Genomic DNA, 11,556 nt, shown 5'->3' on the forward strand with positions numbered 1-11,556 from the left:
CAGCTGCGTCTGATGTGCCATGTCAGGGTGGAAGTCATGTAGTTGTTATTGCTGTAAGATGTTTTTGAGGTTATAGATGTTTTAATTAACCTCGTCTGAGCCTCACAATTTTTCTCAGTTGTTTTTTGAGAAAACCAAACAATTAAATTAACTTTCATTAAATACTTTGTACTCTTACATTACACAGAAGCCCATGTGATTCTTTCCTAGATCACAGCAGAAATGAAAACAGGCAGAAATGCTACTTTCTACACTTGCTGCAGCCCCAGTCTTGCTCTCAGCAAAGAGAATCAGGACCACAAAGGAAGGGACTGAAAACTGACAGCATGTATGTGCTATTTATTCCTTGTCTGCTGTGCAATCTGTTCTGGCTTGTTAAAGAAGGATAAACTGAAAAGCCAACAAACAAAATGTTTTTGATTTGCATATTGAATGTGCTTGGATACTGCTGTTTGATTTCAGACCTTTTAATTGCTACTTAGAGGAATCTTCCCCCTGGCTCTTTAAAAAAGGTTTGTCTTGAAGACCTGAAAAATGTGAGTGGTGTCCTGTACAGCTGCAAAACATCAAGTGCCTTCCTCCTCCTCCTTTTTATCCTCTTTTAGTGACCCTTTTTTACATCACTGAATGCAGAAATCCCCGAAGGTGATTGTGTCATTTGAATGTTCGAGTCAGAGACCTCGATCTGTGCAGTAATCAAAGCTCTATTTTATCATTCACCTCCAGTAATTTTTGTGAAGTGTTGCTATTTTGATGAATTACCAAAGAGGAGAGGATAGGATTTGTCTTGTTGAAAAGTGAAACCTATTTTAGTTCCCAGCCTTGCCACTCTCCTTTAGCCTGTGCACCAAGCATCTTAGAAAGCCACTTCTCCCTTTTTTGGAGAGCCACAAATAACCTCCTTCTCATGTAGTACTGATGTTCAGTGAAGATAGCGGTGATAGAAGATGAAGGAAGGTCTGATTAATTGGGCTGTTAAGTTCTTTGAGACAAACGTTATTCTGTCCTCTGAGTAACTGTGGTTACATATGGCAGTTTGGATGTTGGTTGGATGACCTTTTTAGACAAGCAGCTCCTCTTTGAAGTGATTAAAAAAAAAAAAAAGTTATCTAAGCAGAAGAGCATTCACTAGAACAATGTATGGAGTAAACAGGAGACTTTTGATCTGGGTGGCTCTGCAGCTGTTCTTACTGTTGAGAGTTCTGGCTATTCTTAATTATTTACCCTAAAGCAGTTTGGATTTTTGTTAGTTTCATGAGGGCAGGTTTAGTCACAGTGTTTGCAAGGGTTCCTCCAAGTCAGGGTTATGTTCTATATTTACAACAAGGTTTCTGGAGGAAACATTTTCCTCCCAGCATTTAGCTTTCCTCTTCTTAAGACTTCAGTGTGTTACTTATTAGATTAATTGATGTCTGTTTGAATTCATGATATCTGTCTCTAATATGGATCAGTGAAGATAGCTTTTTTGGGGGGCTACTACTTAAGAAAGACAGTGAGAAAAATTCAGAGCTTCAGAAGAGTGAGAAAAATTCAGACCCTCATGGCTATATACAGTGTTTTGTAAAACTTCTGTTAAACTACATTCCCGAATTGTGAGGTCACCTCTATGTACCATCTAAAGCAATTTATTCACTGACTACTGTTGTTTTCCTCTCAATTTCAGTCCAACTCAAAAATAAAGGGAAAAAAAAAGAAAAAAAAAGTCCTTACCATATCCAGGGTCCTTTTCTTTGGTTAAGAGGAGTTATGTTGTTATTCCTTCCCAGGCTGTTCAGATCTTCCTAAGAAATGGTTAAAGGGGAACCTTTCTCACCCTTACCCCTGCAAAGTTACCAAAGGAACTGAAAAGGGGAGGCTGTTGTGGACTGTTCTTGTTAAAGATTTGCTATCAGGTAGCAAGAGAGATTTTTCCAAGTGGCATTTATTCCCCTGAGGTTTGGTGTCTGCCAGCTGCCTGTGCAATAGATCTCCTACTGCAGCAGAAAGGGTTGAGCTTTCTCTGTGGGAAGATAAAAATCGCCAGACCAGAGACCTGCTGCAACATCTTGTCTCAAAGTGGTCCCTAGAATTGTTTAGGGAAGGAGGAAAAGTACACCAGTGTGAAGCAATCCTTGCTCCAGTGTCTGTCTCCAGCTTCCAAGGAGAGGAAGCTTTGGTATTCCTGAGTTGTGGATGCAGTTAGACCCCTTAATAGCTTTTGATCCCATCTATACATCTGACTTCTATAACATACTGACATGAAGAAATCTGCCAATTAACTGAATATTATGTGAAAGAAGTGCTTAGTTCTGTCAGTGTTTTACTGTCTTTAGGATAATTTTGGTTGATGTTCTGATGATATGGGAAATAGTGAATAATAAATCACTGTTAATCCTTTCCATAGCATTCTGCTATGCTAGTGTGCTCTCACACCTAGCTAAACACTGAAATGAAGTGTTCCATAGCCTGGCTGTGTTTTGCAGTGAAATTAAGCACGTTTTTCAGAAGGAAGATTTGGAAATTAAAATCTGTTCCTTAGTGTAACTGATTTTCTCATTTGACATTTAAAACTAAATGGCTATGCACTGGAATTTGACATTCAAATCTACTGAACTGTAGTATCTACAGACAGAAAACTAATTTTGGCTAGAATGCCTCAGGAATTCTTAGTTGATCTTTTTTTTTTTTTTCCCCACAGCTGTAGGGTTTGGGGACGTATCTCTGGTTTCAGATGTGCTGATTCCTACTAGCCTGAGCAGAGGATTCCTAGATTGTAATTGACTTGAATTATTTATTCTCATCTCTTTAGCACTTGTTTGTCTCTTCTGGACCTACACTGCTGGATTCATTACACTACAAATGGAAAAACACAGTTCCCCATCCAAAGAAAGCATTGTCTGTTTGTAGATGTAACAGATGAGGGTTGGTGATGAATACTTAAGGGTTACAGCAACAAAATTATTACATTTCAATTTATATTCTTACATTCCTTTGGACAAAAATGGATGTGATAGGTTAGCATTTTATTTCCTTCTCATCAGACTTTTAATTGGGTCACTTTTTATGGCCGTAGCACGAACAGTGCAATTCTCTCTTAAACAGAGTATCGCAGCATTTAATCTTTGCAAGTGTTGAAAATTACATGTTCTAATATTAGGAGCACTATAATTTCTGACTTTGGGGAAATAGAGTTTATCTAGACATTCTTTAGACAGTTTTTTCAGAAAGCAGTTCAAGTAGGAATCCCAATTGACCATCAAAAGAGTTTTTATTGACTGCTGAGTCCCATCTCCAAAAAAGTAACTCTCCTCTGCTAGGTCATCCTAGTCTCTTGTCTTTAAAACCAGAATGTTGATACTTACTACTGAGAATGGAAACCAGTAATTTTGGATCTATGGAAACTAGAACAGATAAAAGTCCAGTAAGGCGCATTCAGGAATTACGTTGCTTATCAGCAAGTTACTTCATCATTAAGTTACAATTTTTTAAATAATTGAAAACTCATCTTCGTATTTTGATTTTTTTTTTCTTTCTTTCCTAAATGACTGCCTTCTGTGAAAATAAATTTTCTGTATTTCGTGCTTTTTGTTTAGTCTAACAATTGATGTTTCAGCCAGTTGTTTTCCCTTTTCCATGTTTCTTTAAAAACACAAACAAACCCTCAAGTGGACTGTTTTTGTTACTCCTTATCTGTGTGTATTTGAACACAATTCTTTTTCTCTGTGCTACTAGTCTTAAAGGTAAAATGTAACAGAAACAGAATTTTTTAAAAAAGGGGAAAGCTTATAGAAACCAAAGAGATCAGATCAGGGATATTACTCAATTCTTGGAGGAGTATGCAGCATGAGGTCACATACAAAGTGTGCCATGGACTTTTGTTGAATTTTTTTTTTTTTTAATCTGCATCCTTTGAATCTGGTTTTATAAACTCAGTATTTAATTTATTTACATATTTAAGACAAGCAAAACTTTTCTAGCTTGAAAACTTCAGGTTGGTTTTGGTGGGGTTTTTTGGGGTTTTTTTTTGCCTTTTTTTTGGGGGGGGGGGGGGGGGGGGGGGGGGGGGGGCAAAGAATATAGAAGCGTCACGTTTCCCCCCCACAAGGATCCCAACACTTTCTTATGATTTGATGTAAGGTTATTAACTGAGAAGCTCCAGGCAGGGTTGTTGGATTCTGTGAACTATCAGAGATGGCACAATGATAGAGTCCATTCTGATAGAGAATCACAGCTGTATTTCTTAAGATGTTTATGTATTTAGCACTGCTGAGACTAATCTGAAATTCCTCCTTCTTCCCAGTGATCTAATTCCTAGTATGCCAAAGACCAGGAATGGAATTTAGTCAGGAAGTAGGATCCTTGTGCCTTTTTTGTGGGTGGAAAGCTCATCCGTGTGTGCAAAGATGACATTTCACAAAGGGTGAACAGCATTGCCAGTGGTAGTGGTCTTCAGTTGCCAGTGCCCCTCTGTCTAGTGTGCATTTCCCAAAGGGAATCATGGATTTTGCGTCGTGCCATTCAGGGCTATGGAGGTGGGTCGTGGGTTTGGGTGGAATGTCTTTAAAACTTGTTTTCCTGGGCCCGTTTAATGTAACCTAATCTTCTTCAGCTGGTGTTCTTGAGTAGTCCTAATAAATAAAGTATGTGTTGATTATCTTCGCTGTTAAGAAATTAATTTTATGAGAAGCCACAATTCTTGGTGGAGAGGCAGAACAGGACATTTTTTAGCATGCATCATATCTGTATCTTTTTAGAAAGAGGGATTTGGGCTGTTTTTTCTTGTATTCGGTCATACAACCTCCTTGAGGAATTTGCTTACATACTGAAGTAACATTTGAAAATATTTACATCTATTTAGCTGGCCATAGTGTGATAGATGCGTTTCCTGTCTCTTTCAGTGTAAGCGTTCTGTTTTTCTTCTTCTTTCTCTCTCATCATTCCTTTCATTTGTTTGTTTAGTTTTTCCTCAGCTGGAACTAGAAAAATAGCGAGTATCACATGATCAGGCTGTGTAATTCTTGAACCAATTTGGAAACTTCTAACACAGCTGTAATCATGAGTTCCTTAGACTTCTGTTTCAATGCTTCCAAATGCACAGCGTTCCTGTTGAACATGGAGTTCCAGGCATGTACCAAGGCCAAAGTTCATCAGCTCATCTTGTTTACATTGTGTCTTGCGCTAAAGGAGATTCCACCTGTCAAAATGATGCGATGTATCATGACTCGACATACGAAGTCAGATGTGCAAATAAATTTTTTCAGTTCCTTGCTATTACTAGTGTACAGGAATTGAGTACTATGTACCTGAAGGCTGCTGTTGCTAATGACTGAACAGCAGTAACTGAAGGAGAGTAAAAAAGCTGCATCATCAGAACTGCTAAAGGTGTCCTCCCATGCCTTTAAGTGAACGGGTAGTATTTGCTGTGGGGCTGACAGTCTATAATGAAGGGAAGAGATGATGGGGCACTTACTTTCTCATCCATCTCTTTTGACGCAAGTCCTTGCCAGTTGCGGAGGGAGGGCTAGTTTATGGTTTTGTGTCAGGGTTTTTCCCCCTCAGATGGGATTTGTTGTTTTACAAGCTTAGGAGATATTATGAAAAAGCATATTGAGGACTGGAAGCTGTCTATTTATTAGGCTGTAGGTGATGTATTAACCAAAGACCATTGAAAGATCTGTGACATCTTTATTAATTAAAATCTAAACAACTGTACATTCTAGCTGCTCTGGTTGTGTCTTCATTGGTGTCTTGTTTGGAGCAGTCCTGCAGTTTTGAAGCAAATCCCAGCCCTCAAATAAGATGATCTCAAGCAGATGAAGTTTTCCAATTTTTACAATGCACAATTTAAATTCCATGTGGAAGGCAAAGTGACAAAATTTGTCTCTAATAGTAGATTTTGTAATATTCAATTACATGAGCTTAGTTGTGGACTTTTTTTAAAGTCTAAACACTGAGTTTGTATTACTAATTGTTTTTTCAAATGGTTTTAGATTCCAGTCCTTTGATGGTGACATGCTGTCCCTGATCAAGTCATAATGAAAGAATTAACCATGGTGATGTTTTCATATTGGAGATTAAAAGAAGGCACACATCTGCCAAATGCAAGCAGAAGGAAAAATCTTGTTACTTTTTCTAAATCCTCTGAAAGCAGCTGGATTTTTAACTTATCCAAATTGTGAAATTTTAAGATTGATGTCCACATAACAGTGTAGAGAAGCACAGAAAATCTTAAGAATTCAGGATGTGTGCTAGTCTCACAGGAGTAAAGTCTGAAGAAAAAGCAACAGTGCATTTTCTTTTCAGTGGAATAAGCCAATTACTTCCTTTTAACTTCACCCTCATTCAGGCACTTGTTTAAGAACTGCAGATGTTTACAGTTACTGACTATGAATTATTTCTCTAATTTATTCTGGATAAATTTATTGTCTTAGTGAGGTTTTCCTGCACAAAATCTGAGCAAAATTTAAGGGTGCACAGTGTAATGTAATTATATCCTTTCTGCTGTCTCCACTAGCTCTTTAACTACCTCAACCCAATTGGTGCTTTCACTGTAACTATAGGAGCATGAGAATCAGGAGCTGGAATAATGTGCTTGGACCTGGATGATGTAGAGGGGATTTGCCCCTTTGTGTCCTTACAGTCACCATAGCCCTGTCTGGCTTACTGCAACAGTTTGCTGTGAGATCAGCATAGCCTTGGATTCCAGGCACAGTAATGGAGTTAGCAAGATGAAGCTATTTACTAGTGAAGCACTAAGAAAGTAATATTGTTTGGTTTGGTGCATAGATCTGTTGTAAGCAGCATTCAGGATTACAAATGAGAATCAAACATAAACTCTTGCAATGCTGTGCACCATGCTTTGGTAATTTGTCAGGCTGCCTTTGCAGACTTTACCTTCAATAAGACTGCTTCTTCCATGTGAAAATAAGAAACATAATCAAAGAAGCAGCAATACATGCAGGCATGTTGTAAGTACATTGTAATCAAATACAAAGGAGATGCTTATTCATACATTTCAGTTCTGTATACTTCTTTTTGTTACAGAGCTGTTTACTTACAAACAGCAGTGTGATTTTACAAAGCTGGCTTTGTTTGGAAAAGGTGTAGTTCTCCATGGGATGCTTCGTGCAGGATGTTCTGCAGTCTGATTTATGACAGAGATCTGTAAATCTGGCAAAAAAAAAAAAAAACCACAAAGCAAATTAATATATCTAAAATGAAGATAGCTTGGATAGCTTCATGTGATAGTAGAATGGTGGACAGCAAGGCTGTATCCAGCCTTAGTCTTAATGTTTTGCATTGAGTTAATCGTTATAAGTATACTGGCAATGACAATTTGTAATGTCTAATACAAAGAAATCAAAGAAATAAAATGTGTCCCTAGATGGATTTAAAATGTAGGTGCCCATTTCTAGTTCTCTGTAGCCTGCTGACTCAGTACGTGGCTAGAAGAAGGGAGATAAGCAAATGTTGAATGATCAGATGTGGCAGCTACAGTTGGCTTATGAGAAGTGTTCTGCCTCTGGCACTCTGGATCATGAACTTCATCACATCCAAGAAATGTTAACAGCTTGGCCCCTCAGGCTTTAGCAGCTCTGACTCTTTGTGGGTTTTGTAATTGACAGCTCCACCATCACTATGTGGCTCTGATTTGCATTCTGTGCGAGTCCAATGCATGAGGGTTTCAGCCTACTATTCTTTTGCAGAAACACCATCATGGGCATCTGAGTGACATTTTAATTTGATAATGAAAGCGCCATTAAATCAGAAAAGAGAAATGCCTGTGTTTGTGGCACAAGATACTTTGTGTGACCACTGAGGTCATTTGAGAAAGGCCTGCTGTTGAAATAGTTATAGAAGTTTGCCAGCAGTGACTCACTACGTGGTGGCTGCAGATAAATTCCAGTCACTTTCTACTTGTTTTTGAAGATTGTGGTGTTAGTAGTTTTTGTATGTTGCTTAAACAGTAAAAATCCAGCAACACTTAAGTTTACTTGATAAAGATGAAAAATTCCCACATTTCTTCATATCTGAAATACTGCAACAAGCTGTGGTCTGAACACCCTGCTGTCCCTTTTGACTAGATCAGAAGAAGATGTATTTTAGCACCATTAAAACCTTTTTTGTCAGCAATAGGCCTTTCCTTCCTCTCCCTATTTCTAAAGAGATCCTGACTGGAGTCAGAACACAAGTGCAAGTCTTTGGAATTAAAACTTCTAGATGCTCACGTCTTAGATCCCTGCCCATGGCAAGGAGGTTGGAAGTAGATGATCTTTAAGGTCCCTTCCAACCCAAACCATTCTATGCTTTCTCATCTCACTCATTTAGAGTGTATTTCAGATATCTTGAACCCTATCCTTTGTTTGTTATTCTCCTGTGATGCTATATTTCAACAAATAAATACCTGTCTGTTTGCTATTTTTCTTCACAGCTGTTTTTCGTAGAAGTTAGAAGGAAAAACATAACTTGGATGATTGCAAAAACCAGTTCATAGCCAGGGGAGTCCTGACTCTTTACTTATTTTTTCACAGGCCTCCAGAATTGGCATCAAAGTATGCAAATTTCTCTGAGGGAGTGTGCAAGCCTGGTTATGCATCAGCGCTCATGACTGTCATCTTCCCAAAGTAAGTAATTACTTTACTGGGTTTTTTAACTCTCTTCCCCTGGTGCCTTCCCATCTTTCAAGGTGGGTGATCAGCAAAGATTGATTGTCTTGAAGAGTCAATGCTCTATCACTTGATTGGTTCAAGGGGAGACCAGTGTTGAAAATCTGGGCTCTTCGACTGGTCAGTGGCGATGGCTTAATTGATGTCAGTCTGACTAAGAGCTTGCTCAGAGTAGAGTTCTGTGTGTTGAATAATGAAGCAAATGATATTGTCATTGCATGATACAGATGTACGGTCAAGCTCACTGCTGGTACCAGGTGATGCGGTCTTTGGGAAGCTTCTGTCATAAAGTGACAGCTTACATTATCTGGAGTAGTAAAGTGTGGTCTTTTTATATTTGGGAGAAGAGTGTAAAGTATCTCTCTGATGCCTGGAGACTTTGCAGTAGTGTTTTCCAAAGAGTATAAGACATGTTATTAACAAGTTGTGCATCTTTGTTGAGAAGTTACTGTTAGCTAGTTGCAGTACTGTTTGATAGCTCTCAGAAATGAGGAATGTAATCATAAGAGATCAACCAAAACTTACCTTTAAATTTGGCTTATGACTTTAATGTCCAATGGGGCTTCTGCATTTCAAGGAGTTTGTAGGATTGCTGCAAGACAGTTCAGAAGATAGATTGGCAAGAGCATTACACTGTTGAAGCTCAAGGATCCCAGTTTGGTTCATCAAATGGAGAATTTGACCAAATGATTATTTGACCTTTGTACAAGCTTCTAATGTGTGTGCAGAAGATGTTCTAGTGCAGTGACCTCTTTGGCAAATGAGGTTGTGGACTTTTTAACACAGCTGGTACTTTTCTAAAAGATGTATTTTACTTCTTTTGATGAAGGAATTTCAGTGACTTGCACATAGAGAGGTTAGGTTGGGTTACCATGGCCTTGAGGCCAAGCATGAAACTGGCGGTATCTTTTTTCTTTGGTTTTGTGGTTTGGTTTTTTTTTTGTTTGTTTGTTTTTGTGGGATTTTTTTTTTTTTTTTTTTTTTGCAAGCATGGTATCCGCAAACTTTAAAAATAAAAAACTGACATTGCCTTGTAACCAGCAGATATTACAGCCAGATCTTAAAAGCAAAACACTAAGGATTGAGAACATACACTCCATCACCACTGTAAACCAAACAATTATCAATATTATCTGTGAATTGTGAAACTCTGCTTAAAATATACATAAATAACTAGAACCGAAGGTTGATGCATTATCATCCTCTTAAGAACTTTCTGAGTGCTTTTAAATGTGTTTGTGTACATACTAAATGTAAATAGTATAGAAGAGGAATATAAGGTAATCTGTCATAAGATGTCTGAAGCTAAAGTCTTCCTTTCTGTATACAGCTGAATCCTAATTGTCCTTTTCAAGGCATAGCTGTTGGTACATATTGATTCTGCAGAGGTAAATTATATATGTTGAAGTAGGAAGACTGTTTAATATAGTTATTAAGGCCAGAAAAAAACCCTAACACATTAATAGTCCCTTATGCTGATCTGTTTCATGATACAGGACATGATATTTTCTTCCAGTAAATGCATCATGGATCACAAACTAGTTAGCTTGATTTAAAGATTTCAGTTGATGGAGAATCTCGTAATAATGTGCTATATTATTCCCATGGATAAATGCATTATTGCGGAAATACTAATCTTTAATTTAAAATATGTTTAAGACTTTGGCTTCAAGAGGGCGTTTTTTACCAGCTGAAATCTGAGGTGTTATTTATTCTCTTCCTCAGTACCTACTTACAGACCACTGTTCAGTCATCTCCCAGTAGCTAGCTGCATAGAACTAAGACCATGCAAAGAGCTTGTAACTTGGCTGTAGTCTAACTAGGTAGAGATTATCCTTTTCATACGTTTAAAAATTAATATTCATAGTTCTAAAGGGGATTTATGTTCAGTTGCTTCTCTAACATGAACACTAAACGTTTTTAAAGGTTGACAGTCTTTTCCAGGATGTCCTTTAATTCTTTATTAATTTAACTCAATGTTAGACATTTCATTATTTTACCTAGGATTGGTGTAAGGATAGCACACGAATAGTTCTGCAAAGAATTCCATGCTACACTTAAGATTCTTTTTCTTCTGAAACATCTCTTATTCTACAAGAATTATGCAAAGTTAAAATTACCAAGCCAGATATCATCATTTAATATATTTAGAACACTTAAAGCCAAATTTGCTTGCCTGTTGATTTAAGGATTAAGCTGCACAATTTGTTTTATTCTAGCTTTTGGTTTCAGTTGCTCGCATCATTAGGAAAACATCAGCTCTGTGGCTGACATTTTTCAGGCTTGGTCTTTGCCATAAAATATGTGTTTTTGTTGGGTTTTTTTATTATTTGGATAAAGTTGGTTTGGCTGTTTTCAAGCATGAATAAAATGAATAAATGTTTTCCCATTCTAAGGTTCCTGACTTTTTAGTGCAATTTTAAATGTAAATAGGCAAAATATGATGGAAATAGTTGAGATAGAATAAATATTTTTCGGAGGATGTAACTCTTGTTGGTAAGTGCTGCTTTAATAGTAAAAATGTGAGTTCAGACTTTACCAAGCCTAAGGAAGTGCTAAACAGATTAAAGAGCAATGCCCTGAGAAATCTCAAAATGTACTTGCTGGTATGGAAATACTAAATGGGCTTTTTTTTATGAGGTCCTCAGTTGGTCAGTTCTCATTCTAGCAATCCCTTCATCAATAATCTAGCTGGAAAAAATCCTAGGTTAAGTGTGCAGATGATGCACTTATTGGAGAGTACTAAATAAAGGACTGATTACTTATAGAGAACAATCCGGATTGCCTGATTTAAATGGCCACAGTCCAACAAATTATATGTTAATACAGCCAATATGAAATAAAACATCTGGGAGGAACAAATGCAGATTAATATCTTCATGATAGTAAACTGTCTTGGAAACAGACACAG

General features: G+C 37.5%; 1 protein-coding gene across 1 annotated transcript in view; it reads left to right on the forward strand.

Moving 5' to 3' along the window:
- LOC104411661 (CMP-N-acetylneuraminate-beta-1,4-galactoside alpha-2,3-sialyltransferase-like) overlaps window positions 1–8,607 on the forward strand; it is a 69,065-nt gene extending 60,458 nt beyond the window's left edge. The window contains exon 4 of the mRNA XM_010022141.1: window positions 8,511–8,607. Coding sequence (XP_010020443.1) covers window positions 8,511–8,607 — 97 coding nt within the window. The remainder of the gene's footprint in view (window positions 1–8,510) is intronic.
- Window positions 8,608–11,556: the final 2,949 nt, after the last annotated feature.

This window comes from Nestor notabilis, unplaced genomic scaffold (assembly GCF_000696875.1).
Source record: "Nestor notabilis isolate BGI_N333 unplaced genomic scaffold, ASM69687v1 scaffold1099, whole genome shotgun sequence".
NCBI lineage: Eukaryota > Metazoa > Chordata > Aves > Psittaciformes > Psittacidae > Nestor > Nestor notabilis.